Source organism: Myzus persicae, unplaced genomic scaffold (assembly GCF_001856785.1).
Source record: "Myzus persicae strain clone G006 unplaced genomic scaffold, MPER_G0061.0, whole genome shotgun sequence".
In the NCBI taxonomy this organism is placed as follows: domain Eukaryota; kingdom Metazoa; phylum Arthropoda; class Insecta; order Hemiptera; family Aphididae; genus Myzus; species Myzus persicae.
In genome coordinates this window covers 339,627-360,548 of record NW_019104411.1, presented here as the reverse complement: position 1 = coordinate 360,548, position 20,922 = coordinate 339,627, and the positions used below count along the sequence as shown (strand labels likewise).

At 30.8% G+C, this 20,922-nt stretch overlaps 3 protein-coding genes and 1 long non-coding RNA gene across 4 annotated transcripts; 2 read left to right on the top strand and 2 right to left on the bottom strand.

Annotated features, from left to right (window-relative positions):
• Positions 1–3,457: 3,457 nt before the first annotated feature.
• On the top strand, positions 3,458–4,703 carry LOC111041985 (coatomer subunit zeta-1). The gene is made up of 5 exons (XM_022326460.1): positions 3,458–3,623; positions 3,690–3,935; positions 4,001–4,134; positions 4,349–4,439; positions 4,529–4,703. Exons 1-5 carry the CDS (start codon positions 3,606–3,608, stop codon positions 4,574–4,576), a joined length of 537 nt encoding a protein of 178 aa, XP_022182152.1. The 5' UTR covers positions 3,458–3,605; the 3' UTR covers positions 4,577–4,703.
• On the bottom strand, positions 4,623–7,817 carry LOC111041984 (glutamyl-tRNA(Gln) amidotransferase subunit A, mitochondrial). Its single transcript, XM_022326459.1, has 8 exons — positions 7,615–7,817; positions 7,294–7,535; positions 6,494–6,686; positions 6,308–6,436; positions 5,860–6,241; positions 5,560–5,780; positions 4,921–5,126; positions 4,623–4,834 (listed from the first exon to the last, which is right to left on the bottom strand). Exons 2-8 carry the CDS (start codon positions 7,460–7,462, stop codon positions 4,683–4,685), a joined length of 1,452 nt encoding a protein of 483 aa, XP_022182151.1. The 5' UTR covers positions 7,463–7,535; positions 7,615–7,817; the 3' UTR covers positions 4,623–4,682.
• A 3,691-nt stretch (positions 7,818–11,508) lies between these two features.
• LOC111041977 (chromobox protein homolog 2) lies at positions 11,509–18,350 on the bottom strand. The gene is made up of 6 exons (XM_022326451.1): positions 17,594–18,350; positions 15,409–15,452; positions 15,280–15,345; positions 15,096–15,153; positions 14,844–15,018; positions 11,509–14,537 (listed from the first exon to the last, which is right to left on the bottom strand). The coding sequence occupies exons 1-6, from the start codon at positions 17,645–17,647 to the stop codon at positions 13,684–13,686; spliced, it is 1,251 nt and encodes a 416-aa protein (XP_022182143.1). The 5' UTR covers positions 17,648–18,350; the 3' UTR covers positions 11,509–13,683.
• A 469-nt stretch (positions 18,351–18,819) lies between these two features.
• On the top strand, positions 18,820–20,922 carry LOC111041979. The gene is made up of 2 exons (XR_002605386.1): positions 18,820–20,378; positions 20,442–20,922. It is a non-coding gene; the product is annotated as an uncharacterized LOC111041979 (long non-coding RNA).

Genomic DNA, 20,922 nt, shown 5'->3' with positions numbered 1-20,922 from the left:
ACGTCCGGTTTGTGCTTAATCTTACGTGAGGCTGCTTGTTGGTCTTACTATTGGTATAATAGGCACGAGAAACAGAATGTGTGGCTGTGCGATTGCCCTAACCTAATAATTTGATTTTAATCGGTTTTAAAAATACGTAATAGAAAATTACTTAAGTAAATAATAATAATAATTTAAGTAAATAATAATTATTCTATAATTTTATTATTTTGTTAAAGAACCATAGTGATGCATCCATTACAGTGACCCACCACACGAGTACACAACACTTAATGTACAGCAGAATCTCCACTCCACTTGCCCTCCTTTTTTGGTTTAGCAGAATTTTTTTAAGTTTTTATGTCATGTATACTGTTTAAAGTGTTGTTTTAAATTTTGTATAAAAAGTTTTATTTTTTGTATTGAGATGATTCCCACAATAAAATATATAAATAAGTACAATCTAAACTCGTAGGTAAGGGAACTAACATTTTTAAATATTGTAATAAATCAATTAAATATACTTGATAAATACCTAGTATACCTTATCTATAAACCCAGAAATATTGCAAGGGACATAAATAGTGTTAATAATTATTTAAAAGAAGAATTACCTCTCATTGAAATCATATTGTTAAGAGTATTTTCAAATGTCCTTTCATCAAAGTCCCAACTAAAATTGTAATCATGAATATTATTGTTTACATTCGTTTGAAATTTTACATCTACCGGTAATACAGGATCTCTTTAATGCAGTACAAAAAATGGGAAGTGCTTTGTCGAATTATGTAGTGCTATTCTAGAAAATATCTTTATAAAAAAAATGAACATAAATATAATATAAAGCTGTTCAAATAAAGATGTGAATGTTCTTTGCTAACTAACTTACTTTCAAAAGGCTATTTTTATTGCACGGCTTAATCTTTCGACTAAACCATTAGCCTGTGGGTGGTACAATAAAGTAACACGAGTGCCAGTTAGATGGAATAGCTCTTTTGACAAATTATCGCAGAGTCCCCTTCCTTGATTTCTGATCTCTACTTCAGACAGCCATGGAGACAAATAATAATGCCATTCACAAATCGTGCCACTGTTTTTGTAGTCTTCTACTCTTGTCTGGCAATGCACGGTTCTCGTACCATTTTCTAAAATAATTAATTGAAACAGCTACGTAGAGTAAGCTGTTGACTTCAGGCAGGGGATAAGATTAATATTTAATATCAAGTTGCTTGAATACCCGAAATTAATTATAATTAAATAATATTGTCAATAGGTAGTTAATAAAGATTCAAGTTATAAATATAGAATAAAAAATAGAATAAACAATAATATACAAAGGTTCTGTTTGTACCATTGATGAATAAAACCGGTAGAAGAGTCAATCGAACTCAAGGGGAGGGGGTTTCCGAAATTATAAAAAAAATCAACCGATTTTAATATCTCTGCCACCATAGACCTTATACAGTTATAGTACTACTAGACAAGAACTGGGTATAACAGCATTTCAAGCGACTTAACAATATCTCGTAGTGATGTAACATGTCGTGACGACAAAATACAATAACCTATATTTCAATAACTATTCAACTTTTCTTTCCCTAGTACTCGTTATTACTGAGCCGAGTAATGAGTAATGGAGTAATCAAAAAGTGCCCTCGATGTTTTTACGCTTTCCATATACTCATTGTCATTGCTTGTCTTGTAGTATAAAGGCTATATCTGCCATCAACACCAAATGATTCTATATAGACTATTTAAAGATGTTATAAAAAAATATGTTTGAGTCCAAATTTTTATCTGCCGATTATTTATTATAATATAACATTTTAAATAATCTAGAACCATTTAGTGTTGTTGGCAGACACGCTATGAAGTCAGTTAATTTTTTTTTTTCAGAGACTCCCCCTATCCGGTATACACGTCTACCGATTTTTTAATGTAATTAAGAGGCCCAATTCTAAACACTAAAAAAAATAGTGCTAGGTAAATTGGCCATTGGGTCGAGATAATTTGTGTAGATTTTGAAAGCGGTAAATTGAGTCCCCAAGAAAAAAAGGGTAGTTGGGTCCCGACTTCAAACCTACTTACCTACAAGGCTGTAGCAACCATTTATACCATAAATATAAAATTTGACTTCGAATAAAGATTATGAAACACATAAATTTAAATTTATACAATTTATACCATAATTATAAATTTTGACTTTTAATACAAATTATTTGATATTAAAAAAATGGGATAAACGGCCTAACCTTTTTTTCGGGACTCAGCTACATACTACTACCTTATTTTCCCCGGGACCTCATTAACAGAGAAACAGTGATTTAAGACGAAATTTACCAAACACGAAAAAAATCAAGTGAGCTAATATAGATGAGGTCAAACCGTCATCGTCATCAGCTCCCCGTCTATGCATTGTATGACAATTTATAGTCAATAAGACTATGGTATGGAGACCGAAGGCCACCCCGGATATGTTTACACTGTATCGTGGGGAACTAGAGGCTATAACGCTCTCCTTCTATCACAACATTTGACGCTAATTGCGCCAAAATGTACCTGTAAGATACGGATACTTACTTAATAGTTAATACTCAATAGGACCTAATTAATATCATAAATACGTATATCCATCTTAAAATGAGGTATAGAGTAGAAACGCATAATATGTGATATGCGCATATGTGCAACCACAGTCACACACCGTGTTCGATGCATATATTATGAGTTATGACAGATACCTACTCGGCTACTCAATACTCTTACTATAGATACCTATAGAAAAATGAAAATAGTTATCATATTGAATATTATTTCCATACTATTGTTTATTTGTATATTATGTACACCTACACATAAACCTATCATACATGTATAATTTAAAAGTGCACAACCAGTTTTTAAATTTTCTACCCGCCGCGAAAAAAAAATGTACCTATTTAAAAAAAAAAACATGTTTCCATTAAGGTATAAATACAAAAAAAATACCTTTGTTTAATAACACTGTAAAAAAATTACCTACTTAATTGTGAAAGAAAGTGCCTAAAAAGGCAAGTCGGAAACAATTTTAAAAAACTAACCTAACCATGCAGTTTGAATCGAATGTTTGTACGGCTTGTATAGCCGTGGTGGAGACATGAGAAAAACATACAATTTCAAAATCGCATACCTTTATTTATAGTACTGATTATTAAATGTATTATAGGTTACCTACCAAAAAGACATTTTCTTTGTATTAACTGCATCGGTTTATTACATTTATTCACGGACGTACACGTATGTACGTCCGTGCATTTATTACATAGATCTTTATTATCTATGATTTATTACTGTCATAGTAGTTTCATGAAGGATAAAAACAGTGGTAGTTGCTTTACAGAACATACTCCGTGGTTGCTTATTCCATGATAACACGTATCAAATATTGAAATACTGCATCGTGATTGTAGTGATTGTAGCAATCGACGACGTCCACAAAAGTAGATATTAGATAACGAACAATTTACAATTTGTATAATGGAATAAAATGATTAAAATTTAAATTAAGATTTGTAGAATATAAAGATTTACAAGACGTGATTTAACGATTCGTGTCAATATACGTTTAAATATTTAACACACTAATAATGGATTTTTCGTTACTAGTAAGTTAACCATTGAACACGAAAAAATTATTGTAACTCAATATTCATGAACCTAACATTTCCTAGGAACCAACTTTGTACACAGTAAAAGGCATGGCTATTTTGGACAATGATGGCAATCGCATACTGGCCAAATACTATGATGACAATATATTTCCAACGATTAAAGAACAAAAAGCATTTGAAAAAAATCTATTCAACCGCACTCACAGAGCAAATGCAGAAATTATCATGCTGGATGGAATTACATGTCTGTACAGGAGCAATGTGGATCTGTTCTTTTACGTCATGGGCAGTTCACATGAGAATGAAGTAATTACACTGTCTAGAGGATATCATGTTAATTGCATATTTTACATGCCATTTTTATTTTTCAGTTGTTATTGATGAGCGTCTTACAATGTATGTACGATTCAATCAGTCAAATTTTAAGGAAAAATGTAGAAAAACGAGTTGTGCTTGACAACTTAGATGTTGTTATGTTGGCGTTGGATGAAATTTGCGATAATGGGTAAAAGTGCATCATATTTTATAACCATAATATGAGTAGTAGAATTTATATTAACTCCATGCTATGGTCGTGTATAAATAAATGTCCACACACACTACTGCGGTGGCACTAACATTCTATTGCCTTGGCGATGCCACAGCAGTAGTAATAATTTTGCAACTACTTTTGTGGTGACATTAGCACGTTTGAGACTTACACAATTTATTTTCTGCAGTATTATATTGGAAGCCGATTCTGGAGCAGTTGTACAGAGAGTAGCATTACGAACTGATGACATACCAATTGGAGAACAAACAGTTGCACAAGTAAGCTATCTATTATGTAATTAGTATTCCAATCATATTACCTATCATATTATAGTAACATACTTACATAATATATACATTTTTCTTAGGTTTTCCAGTCAGCAAAAGAACAGTTAAAATGGTCATTATTGAAATAATGAATATTTTATTAAAGTCTTTCAGGTATAAGATGTAAGACATACCATTATTTCCATTGTTTATTTAATACTATATATTTATAACTTAAACTTAATACACATAAATTTATAGATGAACTTGAGAAAATTGTAGTTTTTTTTCTAACCAATGAGCAAACTGCAACAATCTTATGTCATCAAAATTTGATGCCATTATTTGTATGCTGATTGGCATCTTATTACTTGATAATTTTACTGGTATAGTAATGGCTGGGCAACCTAGAATGTTAAATTAGTATTGAATATTGTATAACCAATATCAAAATTCTTTAATATAGAAAAACATTCAATTATTCTACACTTACCCGTCATATTTGCTGGTTGGGTACAATAGTCTTGTGTAGCACATTGTGTACGGTTATCTAAAGACTTAAATTCTGATAGAAGTGGAGCGGTAGTCAATGTAGTAGGTGTGACTAAAAAGTCATAGTTAGATTTCCATAAGTTTTTGAAATCATCTGATATCAACCGTCTTACTTTTAATGATTGCATGAAGTACTTTTCATAATTACTAAAAACAAATAATAAGCTACACCACAACCCATAAAACATGTATAATAATGATATAATTATCCTAAATTTATAAGAACTAGAAACTTTCAAATGTTTCTTATCATTCATCAATTATAGACACTAGACATTGCATCTTGACAGTCCGGATACAAGTTACCAATATAAACAAGTAATACAACATTTAGTTAACATAACGTGTATCATTAAATAATCAAATAGGAAGTTATAAAGACAAATACAAACAAATGTATTGGTAATAAAATATTAAGTATTCATTGTTTTAAAATAACTTTTAACTATGAATAAAAATTATGGTAAGATGCGTACAACCATGTAAAACATAAATTAACTGCAAAAATATTTGTTTCCCATCAACATTATTTGGGCACAAGTAACATGTAGACTATTCAAATAATTTCTAACAAATTTACCTTCGTAAAAGGAAAAAATTTCCACTTAAGATTCGAGACCTTACAACTTCTCCTAAAGCTTCCATTCGACTAGCAGAGATTAATGATTCAAATGATTTGTGATCATTTGTTGATCGATAACCATAGAAGAGTCCTGTGTACCGTGACATATTGCTTGCTACTTCACAAGCATTCAATACTGAATATGTGGCTATTGAAACACTAGTATGAGGCATTGATACCTATAGAAGTTAATTAGGATAATTAAGAGGTTTATCTACAAATAAATAATAAATACATTTTAATATTTAACAGTCATACCTTCTTTACTGTGCCTTTAGAATCATCAATAAGATTTGCAATATAATCCCAAGTTTCTTTAACTTCGTTTGACAAATCCTCACAATTATATTCTTCGGGTATGCCAATACGACACTTGTCTATTAAAAAATTTGTTTGAAATGAATTTGTATCCAAATTTGTGTTTACACACGTTGAATCATTTGCATCTGGTCCTATTAGCACACTCAGCACTGAGACCACATCTTCAACAGTCTTAGCTACAAGACTAGGTACATCCATTGAATTTACTAAAGGTATCAAACCATGGCGTGATAATAAGCCATAGCTAGGCTTATAGCCAACGACACCACAGTATGAAGCAGGATTTCTTATAGATCCACCAGTATCTGATCCTAAAGCACTAATTTTTACAAAACATTATATTATAGACTTAACATAATGCTGCAGTTATCTTTTTAATACTCACGCTAAACACATTCCCGAAGCAACTGCTACACAACTGCCACCAGAACTACCACCTGCAATGTGCCATTGATTGGGTTTTGAACGCCATACATTTTTAGTAGGACCAAAAATTGAATCTACGGTGCCAGAACTTGATAGAAAAAATCCAATTTTTATATAATATTGAATTTGTAAAAACTAAACCTACCCCATGGCAAATTCGTCCAAGTTAGTTTTGCCAATAATTATAGCCCCAGCAGCTTTTAAACGTTCTACCACTGTAGCATCATAAACTGGTACAAAGTTTTGTAACATTTTTGACGCGCATGTTGTGGGCACACCTTTAGTACAGAAATTGTCTTTGACTGCAATCGGAATCCCTTCCAGTGGCCTCTGTGTACCTGAACACAAACAGTTGTTAATTGTTACAACCATGGAATGTAATTTCAATAGAACAAGCATACAATCTGTAATTTTTTAGGCTATGCAATAGTATTGTTTAAAAGTACCATCATACTGTAGCATTTTGTACTAGTAGTCAATATTAGGTATATTTTCCTACATGAATCAGCGAACATGACAACCATCCATCAGTCAGTTCATAAATGGTTAGACGCTAGTGTTATTCCTAATTTAAAATTAATTTAAGCAATTGTAATTTTAACATTTTCAGAAAGTATGTGAATATTGTGAATATATAAAAAAAATAAACCTCTGGTGTAAATAATTGAGACTTGAGAGTAAAACGAACAGTTTTGTACACAAACTGATTTTTTTATGTACGTAGGTACTTAGAAGTTTTAAACTTATTGAACCGGTGATTATTATGCCCTACCCTAGCAAATATTGAAATAATGCCTGCACTGACAGATACTTTTTGGTTAATTTAAAAGCTCACGATTATTATAGAATACCTACAGCTAAAATATAACAACATTACCCCTATGGTTAACAACGTTAAACGGTATGGTGTTTAATAATATTTATTTAATATGGGTGAATACGTACCATTTTGCAACCGTCTATGGCTTTCCGCTGCTCGCTGGTCTGCATCTCGTATGACTTGAACGAACGCATTGAGATCAGACTTCTTTTCAATATCACTCAACGTCTTGGCATAGAGATCTACAGCCGACAGAGTTCGATCCTTCAGCTGCTTCTTCAGCAACGATATCATAGCATCCAAATATTAAATAGCTGTGGGGTATTATGTGTAGTAGTACACCACGACGACCAGTTACTCGGGCGACCTATAAGAAAATTACTTTTTATAGGCTCTGTTTATATAATTATATTTACAGGTTGCAAATAACAGATGAACGTGAGTACCGTGAAGTGCTGAAGCAAAGCTAAGTAGTTAGTAGTAACTAGTAAGTAAGCACTCAGCGACTCTGGGTAGTGTCGTACTAGGTAATACTGGTAATAGGCAGTCGCCAAGCACACGCCGGCACGTTTTTACGAAATTATCAATGGACAATATTATTATGAAGTTTTCGCGGGGATATCATAAAATGTGCCTATGGTGGTCGGGACCTCTATCACAATTCACAGTATCACTAGACAATTCGTTATCAGTGTCGTGGTATTTTCTATTTAGGTATGATTGTAGTGTTATGGCGTTATGCTGCAATGGTAATAATTCCTAACAAAATTGAAAATGTGATTTTAACAAAAATAATAATCTAAAGTCAATGTTAAACAATGCAATTTAACTGTAGCCACTTCAAACAGTACAAACTAATCAATTTTAATTTTGTAACACATCCAATTAGGAAAAAAACCTTGGTTATTATTAAATTAAATATTATTATATTTTAATATAGTTCTTAAGGAAAATTGTAAGAAACCCCCATGAAAACAACATAGGTTTAATATAATGATATAATACATTATGTAGGTACTGACTGAGGCGGGCCAGTCAAACATTTATTTTGATGGAGGGCATGAAATCAAAATAAACGACATCTTAAAACCGTTATTTAAATAACTTTTTTTTTTAAAGCGCATTAAAATAACTAAAACGTATTTCATTCCTCAAACTTCAAGGAACTCCATTCTTCTTAGGTACCTAAATAATAACTAGAATGTCTTAAAACGATATATGAAAAACATTGTTTCCCTGCCTCCCAGGTAAATTTGTACCATGAATGAAGATATAAGTATATAAGATTGATTTCAGATTTGTACATATCCATTCGCTGCTGAACTACCTTCAATTTAAGTGAATAGGTACAAAATAAGAAAAAAATATTTAAAAAATGAATGGTATACTTCATAGTATTTAGGTACTATTTATAGTTTTTATTTAATGGTTAATATTGTTTATTGCAAATTACTTCTGTATGTTTCAGCTACACTATTTTTTAAATAAGTGAAGGTACCTTTGAATATAATTGAATTGATCTAAAAATAATTATAAACAAGTGAAATATTATTTTTACTCGCATATTTAAATAGATTCCATAATAATAGGTACCTAGTTAATATTTACAAAATTTCTATTAAAATATAATACATCCATATTCCATGTATAACCTCTGGTCAGTAACAAAAAATTGCTATTCAAGTAAACATATAAATACATTGTTAGATTACCTTAGGATATTTGCACATCTCACATTAGGTTATTCACATTAAATAATAAACAATATTACCTACTATTCTCTTTCCAGAATTGTTTGTAACAAGACTTATAAAAGTAAGCAATTTCTACCTATACATAGAACCACTCCCACAACACATATTATCCAACTTCCTCAATTCCATGCTATATCTAATAGTGAATTTCCTCAGTTTTCATCACACTGTCTATCAATCCAGTACAAAGTCTTTAGAAAATATTTCTTTCCTCTCATCAATGTAACTATAATAATAAATAAATAATAAAATATTGTAAATAATACCTATTTAATGATTTTTCTATCCTAGGAGTGAAACCTGTATTAAATTTTGAATTTCGAGGTTTAAATATTTAAATTATAATTAAAAATCAACCATAATATTATTATATACATGATGATCTATTTAAAATGGTACACATTAATATCATAAAAAGTATTTTATTTTTTTTTGATTTTTTTTTTTAAACTGTATAATATTTTAATTTTTTCCATCATTATATTTATTGGTGAAACCACTATCAATTTTTGATTTTCAATTGGGAACATATAATAAAAAGGTCATAAATTGATAAAACTATTTTTTATGCATTTTCGCATTAAAATGTTTCGTTATTTGGTTTGCGAGATACAGTTCCTCAAAGTTTGGTGATCTAAGGTGTTATAGTCGGTAGTACAAGTACTACAAATATCCAGTTATTCAAATAACCAGTTTTTTACTAATCATTCTTCATATCTAATTAAAGGATAGACAAATAAATTATTAGAGTTCAAATACAATAGTTAACACCAGGGTATCTCATTAATTGTTACCTTGGATTGAATGGTATCAAATTCATCAATTATAGCTCCTGGTCTTTACAAATGAATAGTTTAATCAGCACCTCCTTAAACCACCAAACTTTGAGGAGCTGTATCTCGCGAATGAAATAATGAAAAATAAAAATTATAATGCTAATATTCATAAATAAAATAGTTTAATTAATTTATGACTTTTTTATCATATGTTCCCATTTGAAAATCAAAAGTTGAAAGTGGTTTCACCAAAAAATATATCGGTGAAAAAAATTTAAATAGTTTTAGAAAATCATAAATCTAAATCTAAGTTCAAAAAAAGAAATTTTAAAAAAGTTTATATTTTTTGAGATAATTAGTGAAAATGAATGAATCACTCTTTATAGTATGAATAATGGTACAAATTGTTTTTATTTTTTATATATTTGGCACTTTTGACATAGATTGGGTACAGTTTTATATTACTGCTTTATATCTATTCTATTGATTAAGGCTCAAATGATATTAAGTAATTTATATAACTCTGGTTCTTATGGCATGCAGGCCTTTATACTAATGTGTAGGACAATTTGTATGAAAAACACACTATTAGCAATAATGATGTCCATACCTAATACAATTCATCACTCCTACTAAGACCACATCAATTTTTGTTTGTAATTATTAATTAATAATGTTATCATATTATTTAATCTATATATTATATATACACAATGCAAGGTATAATTTATATCATAAAAAAGTCAAATGGAATAAATTCATACAAATAAATAAAAATAAATACTAGTAATCTCACTTAAATGCAAGTTAACAGCGATACTAAAATCATAGCAGACTATTATTAATAATTTTTTTTTTTATTTATAAAAAATATTTACAATCTGTGTTAAAACGGGACAATACGCAAATAAGATAATTTATGAACAATTACTGTGAATGTTATGAGGAGAGAGGCGAACCAGTGATGGAACATAACGTGATACATAATTTTCGGTTAGTAAATCTCTGCAATATTTTTTGAATTTATGGAATTTACGGGCTGATTATTGGATGATCCTTGCAATACTAATGGGTTAATTAAAACAAAAACAAAAATTTTACACATCACTTAACTAAGTAATGTCATGGCACATAGATCTAGGCATCTGCATATGATACCATGCTATTATGCTTTTAATAGTAATAATTTCTTTTTAACAGAAAAAAATATGCATATTAAAATTTTTCATTTGTATACAAATAATACAGATCAACATTATTTAAAATATGTAATTAATGATAGTTTGATATCCATAATAAAATTTTGGGAGCCCTACTATTCAGAAACGACAGGGCTCTAGTACAATGTTGCACATATAATTTATCTAGCACTGAATAAAACTCCTATAAATGTACTTAAGTATTACTTTAAATAGTACATTTGGCTTTCTTAATTCTTTACAAATTTTTACTAAGTATTAAACAAAAATTAAGATATATCTCATACATCTTAATTAGTGGTGTCAAGTCACCAACCATGTCATTTTGGTTATGATAGGTAAGTAACTTGGAAGTTGGAACTCAAACAAATCATTTAATATTTGGTTTAATTGGTTAACACTTATGAGCATGTAGTAATGTCAATTGTTGAGAAGCCTTTTTCATACAATTACCTAACCTTTAGCATACTTTTTTCAATGTTCATATATTATAATAAAACCAACAATCTCATAAAAAAACACATTGTATTCTATTAATTTAAGACTGCTCTGGAGCATGTCATATTATTCATAAGAACCGATGACCAAAGTTAATGCAAATAAAAACAAAATATTATTTAAACATCCTCGACATTTATTACAAAGGCACATATAACTATAGTAAAACTCCTACAATGTAAATATTGCAACACAAAAATATGCCACTTATAATATCGTGTCCTGTAATTAATACTTTTGCATCAAAATTCACAATAATTAATAACAATAAAACGTTACATTTTCATAGAAAAAAAAAAACAATACATTCATTTCAATTAGAAAAGACCGGCCATGACTAGAGAGATGGGTAAATAGAGACAGCATTATAACGCATTAGTTTGGGTTTTTTTGGGAATTTCGTATACAGTCAATAACAGTTAAGAAATTGAATAAATAAAAATTAAGGTTTAAAACAAACCACAATGTGTCTTACATAAGATCATAAAGTTGGACACAATATTTTTTTCCATGTGAAAACTTAAACGAAACGAAGCATACTATATTTAATTTTTAATAATACCTACGTAAAATAACCAGTGATACAGTTACGTAATTTGTTATTTAAAACTTAACTAAAATAATCAAATAAACACAATAATTATAAATTAACTGTTGAATGTTAGAACTTATTTACTATTAATTTGTTAAGGAAGTGTACCGTATCTCCCATGAAACAATAAAAAAAAAAATAACAAAGTAATAGCACAGATTATATAAAGTTGTATCTAATCCGTGGTAATAGTACGGCACAATCCTCAAACAAAATAGAAAACTACTTAATTGTTTGTTGAATATCGGGTGCTAAAAATTATAGTGAAATTAATGTGCAATCATAATCATAATAATGATAATACAAATAATAATGTTAAAAAAATGTTAGGTAAAATAATAAATTAAAAAGTGTAAAGAGGAAAAGCAATGAAGAGAAACATAGTTTAAACAACAAATAACACTTATAAATAATCATAAATAGTATTAAACTAGAAGAAAATATAATATACAAGAAATTCATATTTATAGTTTTTTTTTCTTATTAATTTATAAGTTTTATTTGTTCCTAATTTTTATATAATTAGATTTCAGATTATTGGAAATTAATTTGATTCCCCTATACCATTTTAGAAGTACAATTTAGACTATAATATTTATTTAACTTGGATTTTCAACAATTGTTATAACTGTATTCACTTTAAATTAAGCTTGGAATAAATAATTTTATTTTGCTATCAGCATGAATATAATAGTATGTATATAAACAAAATTTATGATAAACTAGAGATCATTTGGGTTTGATAAAATTGGTTCTGTAAACTCACTAATAGAGGAAATCAATAACACATATGTTGAGTTAATACACAATAATAAAATTAAAACTTAAAAAATATGACATACACAATATTAAATTATCTTGTAACCCATTATTATAAAATCAAGTGGTTCATTACAATATTAATTATTATTAGGTAATCTATAAATACTGTTATATTTCAAATTGACTCTTAGAATATATTAGGGAAGAATTGTTTGTACTTATTTTTAAGCACATAAGTCCGATCCCGATCGCTCATTTAAATATAAAATAAACATTCACATTATTATAGTCAAAATATTGTAATCAAGATCTGATTGAAAGACATTAAAACTATTACAGAAAAAACTAGAAATGTAAATCTGTTTAGCTATGCAGCTCACAAAAATCAATTTGAAGAATTTTCTATATTTACTATACAGGGTGATGTATAGGCTTGAATAAATCACTGAAATAGATTATGTTTGTCCAAATGGAAGACCTATAAATTCTGTCAAGAACATTTAAAGACAAAAAATATTAAATTTCAGAAGTATAAAAATGTTTACATGACAAAACATTTGCAATGAACTTCATGTCGGAACATTGAATGAGCAAAATACAAAATATTTGAAAGTCACTTAAATTACAAAATTATAAATTATCTCATATTATGAGATGATAACATAGCTTAAAAAACCATCCAAACAAATAACTTCTCATTGTTTCAAAATGTATATATTATTCAGTGCTTGAAACACAGCTTCACCAATCACCCTGTATGTATATATATACATATATATATATATATATATAAATAGTTTTAAAAATATATTTATATTTTACTAATAACTGTTATAACTATCTATTAACTAGCCATAAAGAAAAATATTGCTCCTACCTATTATATCTAACACCATAGGATTATTAATTAAATAAAATCTCAACATAAATTTCTTTAAATTCTAGTTTCAACACTAGACTTAAAAAATCCTTTTTCTGTTTTACATTCCCTTATTGTAACAGTATTTAAATTAACTGTCACATCAGTAATAAAAACATTATCTACAACTGGATTGCGCGCAAGCCAATACTCTGGTCCAGGGTTTGCCAGTATTGTCTTGTACTGTAAACGCTGAGTAGGAGTTTCGGCAACAGAAGCTGTATCTAGTACCTGATGTTGACCTCCAGCCCCTTGAGTTACAGCCGTTGCAGCATCCTCCTGTGGCCTAGCTGGTTCACCAGATGTTCGAGAACTGATGGGTGCTGCTGCAGCTAAAGTGTCTCTTGACTTTACACTTGTTGGAGTACTTTGAAGTATAGCCGTCAGTGTTATATGTTGATTTTCTGGAGCTGGAGAAATTTGATTTGTCAAAACTGCGGGGACTGCATGTTCTGATGTTTTTCTTTTAGGAGTTCTTCCGCCATCTTGAGTAGGTACTACTGGAGGCAAACTATTGGTGTTTTGAATATTGGGGGGAGATTGTAATTTGGGCACTTTAGAATCTGTCACAGGAGGACTAGTAGTTATAGTAACACCAACTTTACCAGATTCTTTAGACAAAACCTCTGCTTTGCGTTTAACTTTATGAGGTTTAGGTAAAGGTGGAGGTGATTTGGAAGACTGCTTTGGTGTAGATGGAACTAGAAGTGAAGGTGCAGGTTTCACCACTGGAGTTAACTTTTCTTCTTCTCGTGTATCATTGACTTCTATGACTGGTGACTTTTTTTCTTCACTTACTTTTTCATCTTTCACTTCAACCTTTACCGCTGCGTTTAACTTTGGCATTTCTTCCAATGAGTCATCATCAACTGTAATAAAAAAAACTTAGAAAATCTGTTTTTGGACAAACACACAATAATTTACAACTTTTGACATATTATTATCTTATTTTATTAAGTTTTAGTATTTTATTTGAGTATATCTAAAACATTTTTTTATAATTTGCACTACAGTTAACAAAAGATAAATTTAAATTTGAGAAAAAGTATTTTAAGTTTTATATCTTTTAATAACATAATTTATTTATCGTGAACTAAACTCTAAATGAAAGTATTATCTAAAAATTCTATAAATATGTATATTGTAAAAGCATGATAAGAAAATTTAAAAATTACTTGTTTTATCTTCTTCGGTGTCATCGTCATGTCTGGGTAACAAAGGTGCTCCATTAGTAGACTCTGGAAGTACTTCAGCTTCATCCTGGCTGTTATAATCAGGTACATCACCATCGGCAGTTTCATCTTCATAGTCACTTCGGGTAGGTTCTGTAGTTGGTGTTTCAATGTGTGCCTAGAATTTGCCAAGTATACAAAGTAAATAACTATACATTATAACAAATATCCTGATATTTGTTTTCAACTACTTACATTTTGTGTTTTTCTTTTAGGGCCTCGTTTATGAGAACTATTATCTGTACGGATTTGGCTAAAACAAATACACATAATATGATATATAGGTAATAGGTAGATGAAGAGTTTAATGCATTTAAAAGTATCTTAAGTATTTGTATACAATTAACCTATACATAAATTATAAAAAAAAAGGAAATACCTTTGCTCAAAAATATCAATAAGCCTGGTGTCAATAATATTTTCTTCGGGTTCCCAAGTATTGTGCCTAAACATATTTAAAATTAATTTTAATATCAAAATCCAATCATTTTATATTTATGAAACATACTTAGGTCCCCATCCTTTCCATTTAACATGATATTCAACTCTGCCCTAAAAAAATAAACAATTATTAAAACACATGACATAAATAATAATAACATTGACACAGTTTCAATTAGGTAAATAATTATACATTTAATTTGTATTAAACTCAAATATCCAAGTAATAAAAGTTTTACAATTATAAGTACCTATTAAAGTAATGTTTATAAAATAGTGCTAACTTCTCCAGGGGAAATAATGTCAAGGTTAAAATAATAATAATAATAATATAATACCTACATGTACATTATAATTTGTTTTATTTTTAGGGAATATAAAAATGTGTGGTACCTAACTGGAGTACATGAATTATTTTGTCAATACATTAAAAAATATTTTTCTTATTCAGATTTTATACTATAATATAACTATTTTATAACATTATTGTATATAGATCAGTGTTTATCTACCTTTTTCATTCGAGTACCCCTTAACCTCTCACCACTACTCTACAGACCCCCGAATGTTAACTTCACATAAAATCTAGTGTAGGTACACGTTCGCCTAATATAATGATATATTACACTCTTATTATATCTAGTATACACTATACACGTATAATATACAATATATATTATGAAACCAATTTACAATATTTCACAAATACCAATCCATTTCAATTGAATGACAACAAATTTCATTTTTTTCTCTCGTGAACCCCCAATTACCTTTCTACAGCGTCCTAGAGATTTGCATACCCCCAGTTGAGAAACAATGGTATATATTATAAATATAAATAAAATTCTCGTAACACTATAGGTAATTGAGATAAAAAATTCACAAAAAAACACATGCTATCTCATAAAAAAAATGGATAGTTTTTAAACTAAGTATTAACTGCACATTAAGCTCGTAATAAAAATCATGGTGTATATACTTTTTCAAAAGAGAATGATCAGTTAGCCAACCAACTTTTGTCAGTGCTGAGCATCTCCTACCAACTTTACGGTGTTAGTGCGGTTCTCAAAGCGTCAATCGCATCATCCACGATGCACATAGAATTATTGTTCTCATTTGAGACAGAGTATAGACTATAGGTAATAAGTCGATATGGTATATTATAAAGATTTATAACAGATAAATTTAAAGATGACGAATATTAAAATTCATAAAAAGTCGATAGGTTCCAGCCAAAATTTTCCCTCCATTTATCTGAAATGGAATATTTCTAGCATTCCCTTAATTATGGGGGGGGGGGGTCATAGAAATGTTGATATCAACATTCTATCAGTAGTCACACAATTAACTGAATCATTTTGGGTTCTTTCAGAATCAACAATATTATAAGTGACTGTATTTACAAGCATTACAGTAGCTTGGAAAGATTCAGAGATAATGTCTCTCAATATGCTCAACCTACCTGGTTGCACCACTGAGATTATCTAACTCAGAACCAAACTATTATAACTGATTGAAAATTAACAAATTATTTGGTTCAAATATGTATAGCAAATTCAGACTGCTTGATGTTGGGTCATAATTTGAAGATAAATAGTTAAAATAGGTGGGTAGTGGCCTAAATGATCTTTAAGATATTCAGAATTATGATTGTAAATATTCTAACAAAGATTAAATTCAAAATTGGACAAATATCCACTACCCAAGTTATCAGGATTTACTTTCTAAAATACAGAAGATTAGCTAGATATAATATGCCTGCTTCACGAGCTGCTTCATCTTTCCGAAATATAGGTACGTAATGTCAAGTTGAAAGAAGTGATTGTTTGAATATTAAACACAAGTCACAACTTCTACAAGAAAAACATTACAAAGGTACCAATAAAGTCCATGGTTATGAAAACCCGCGGCAATTTTAGAATTCGACCCAGTTACAATAGAAACCTAGACAGGTTGTCGACAGCCAAAAGCTGTGCCATTTACAAATTAAGAGGTATACCTAGAACGGGTTAACAACGGTACTGACACGACCCGATGACACTAAATGGGGTTACCGAAAGTTGATTGGATACGGGTGATGGGAGAATCGTGGCCTAAACCTGCCTAAATACAGAAGTTCGAAAAGAAGCGAACCGGGGGGGAAAAAAAGGCGCGCAAGCCGTTATCAAAAGTTGATGGTACCCAGGTGGCCCGCGAGGACGAGACGTGTCTCCAGCGTAGGAGGACGAGGTAGGTAACTAGGTAAGACTCACCTTTCGGACACGCTTCTTCATGAGCTTTTCGGCCGCGTACACCCGGTCCCCCATTGGTGAAGATTATTGTGCACACTACGTAACCGGGAAACGGCGAAAATTACGTAAGTCGACGGACTCGCGCGACGACGGCGACGGCGGACGCGGCGAACGGTGAACGGCGGTGGTGACGGCGACGTTGACGGACGTCCTCCTCCTGGTGACGGTCGGCAACGGTCAGCGGCGGCGGCAAAGTTAAGTTCAGTAATAATCATAAAAAAAAAATAACGAAATTTCAAAATAAAAAAATAATTCTACATGTGTACACCTAAAAGATAAAATAAATAACAATTAAACGATGTTCACGGACGGCGAAATACCGTACACGGCGGACGGTCCATAGCAATTATTCGGTTTCGACACGAAAAATAATAATAAGTAATAACATGTAAACACAACAAATATTTACGTCGCACGCACACGCACGCGAATCACAACGTAAAATGTGGTGTGACCAACCGTATCCGGTGTGTGCCGCGGCCACCACGTTTCGAAACCGGAAAAGAAAATAAAAAATATGTTTTTTAACACGCACGGCAACGATAGCAGTGTTATTATTGTATTATAATATACCCTACGATTGGTTTATACTCTGCGCGGGAGACGGTTCACGCGATATTAAAAAGTATTATATCTCGATGCCCCGTCTCTGAAACGTTCGTTTCTCGGTTTCTCTAGCACGCCGCCGACGACGATCGAACGGATTATTGTTCTGGGTTACGACTAACGTCGTCGACGACCGTTTTGGGCGGTGCTGTCTCTAATCTGTTTTGTATGTCGCCGCTTACCTATCCGCGGCTGGCCGGTTATGTGGCGGGTGGACGGGTGGACGGACGGTGCCAAGGAGATCGCGACGGATATTCGCGCGAATCCGACACAAACTGGTTTTCGCAACACGCCCGGCAGTACACTTTTATAATATTATAATATTATTGCTGCTGCAGTGCTGCGACCCGCCATCGGCGTAACTAAGGGGGGGATTAGCCCCCTCTTGAAATTTAAACCAAGTCTTTGCAAAAAATACTTTTGTCATGTCATGATGGGTTCAATGAGTATAATAAATAATGGTCAATAACTATGCAATACTACATACATAAATTATATTAATAATAAACTATATTGGTAAATATAATATAATATTATATTTATTAATATTTTGAATATAAATGGTTATAATATTTCAATTTTTCATATGTACAATAAAACGCACGACAATATTTTATATACCTATTCTTTTTCTTGTAAATCGTATGAGGAAAAATAAAATTAACATAACACATAAGGTCGACCAGAGGTGGCTCTAGCGACATGGTTGGAGGGGGGGGGCTAAGTCATAATTTTCTGAAAACTTTCGATATTATTATGGTTCTTTTTTGAAATTTTGTCTTCAAAAGTATACAATTTTAGATATACGGGCTTGGGGGGGGGGGCCTGGAGCCGCCCTGAGGTCAACCATATCACAAAATACATTTTAGATTTCTAGAGTGGTTCTTCTAGTGATCTAGAGCTATCGTATTCGTATAGCTGTATATACTATGAACATGAAATTATCGAAAAAGATTATAGGGTATACTATTATTCAAAAGATCCAATGTGTTTACTGTAGAAATAAAAAATAGTTTTACTGTTCAAATTTTATTTTGAGAACTACTTTTAATGACGAATTTGCTGAGATCATGACTTATTTTGAACTTTGATCTTCTTGAACTCAGAGCACTAGAGCAGCGCCGCTTTAACAATATATCCTATAAATGAGCCCATGCCGATCACGTTCCGACGTCATACCTTTCCTCATTCCTCAATGGGGCCAAGCCATGCTTCCCCCCCCCCCTGGCATCGACTGTTTCTTGCCAAATATGACAATGTAGAATAGAAAATATTTACCTCTAATATAAAAAAAATCTCGTTGAGGAATGAAAGTTTTAGATTTTACTTGTACACAAAAATATTATTAGTACCTCAAAAAGATAGTTAAGAATATCAGTGCCGGGTTTTTCCTATTTTTCACAATTCTATCAAATTTGAAAATTATATTTTATATTTTAGATACTTCCTCATCATAATACTTTTCCTCTATTCTACTGCCATATTTCTATTTAGAGGGGTTAATACGGTGGATTATATCAACGAAAATGACTTCACAGAAAAAATTCTCATGCCCTGTAGAATAATCGGATTTCGTTCATTTGTTTTTTTTTTATTTAAAACCAGAGAACTTTTTTCAGGTCGAATCAAACAACAAATTTTCATTATACCTTAAATAGTGCTAAAAAAAATACCCTTGAAAAGAACAAGTATCGTGTATTATTAAAATTCATATTTTAGCTTCTGTAGTTATAATTTAAATAATCGGGCTTTAATTCGACCTGAAAAAAATTACGATATTTGACTGATCTACAAGGCGTGAGAGTTTTTCCTGTAGGACATATTGGTAGTGATGTCATACGCGATTTACCTAAATAGGCGATCTACCGAGCAGTTCCAAGATAATTTACAAATTTAAGATTAATTTTAAAATTATTAAATCATAGCCTAAATTGTATTGATCCAGGTACAGGAGCACATACTTAGTCAATGGAGGGTCTTTGGCGTATTTTGAAGAAAAGATACGGTATAAAAGTAAACGGAGCTTCACCTTTACTCGAAAAGCAGTTGAAGGAAGAGTGGTGGCGATCACTTCATCTATCCATAGATACAATAGTTGACGATTTTCTTTCAGACACGAAAACAACATTTTTAGCTTAAGGTATTTTATAAAAATAATACTTAAAAGCAGTACATTTAGGTGGATAAACAGCTCTTTAAACAGAAAAGAAGAATCGGTACTCAACAGATTGAGAATAGGACACACGCGACTTACACACGGGCACCTAATGGCTAAGGAAGAACCACCATTATGCGAAGTATGTGGTGTCCAGATATCAGTGAAACACATAATAACAGAATGCCTAAAATACCAGCAAGAACGTCAAAACACCGGATTGGACACGACCCTCGACATCGCATTGGGACCCAATGCTGTGGAGAACAATAAGATGATCCTTTTTTTGAAGTCAACAGGTCTTTATAATTTAATTTAATGATTCACATTTGTTTTATTTCTTTCTTATATAAATACTTAGAAACCATACTGTTATAACTTATCTTTAATATTGTAATCCCCTACAAAAAAAAAAAAAAATGATGTAAAAATCTTAAACCATGTAAACATACCATAACTGTAACTAATGGCCATGCAGTTGCCGAGTTTTTGTATTTGATCAATAAAAAAAAAAAAAAAAATAATAATA

What these genes read in the sequence shown, in the direction of transcription:
- LOC111041985 (XM_022326460.1), top strand. An exon ending in GCAGTTCACATGAGAATGAA is followed by an intron (nt 3,936 to 4,000) that starts GTAATTACACTG and finishes TTTATTTTTCAG; the next exon opens with TTGTTATTGATGAGCGTCTT. An exon ending in GATGAAATTTGCGATAATGG is followed by an intron (nt 4,135 to 4,348) that starts GTAAAAGTGCAT and finishes TATTTTCTGCAG; the next exon opens with TATTATATTGGAAGCCGATT.
- LOC111041984 (XM_022326459.1), bottom strand. Translation starts at nt 7,462, where the DNA reads ATGATATCGTTGCTGAAGAAGCAGCTGAAGGATCGAACTCTGTCGGCT. An exon ending in CTAAAGGCACAGTAAAGAAG is followed by an intron (nt 5,781 to 5,859) that starts GTATGACTGTTA and finishes TAACTTCTATAG; the next exon opens with GTATCAATGCCTCATACTAG. An exon ending in AATTTTTTCCTTTTACGAAG is followed by an intron (nt 5,127 to 5,559) that starts GTAAATTTGTTA and finishes ATTTGTTTTTAG; the next exon opens with TAATTATGAAAAGTACTTCA.
- LOC111041977 (XM_022326451.1), bottom strand. Translation starts at nt 17,647, where the DNA reads ATGGGGGACCGGGTGTACGCGGCCGAAAAGCTCATGAAGAAGCGTGTC. An exon ending in TGAAGAAGCGTGTCCGAAAG is followed by an intron (nt 15,453 to 17,593) that starts GTGAGTCTTACC and finishes TTATTTTTTTAG; the next exon opens with GGCAGAGTTGAATATCATGT. An exon ending in CACCGAAGAAGATAAAACAA is followed by an intron (nt 14,538 to 14,843) that starts GTAATTTTTAAA and finishes TTTTTATTACAG; the next exon opens with TTGATGATGACTCATTGGAA.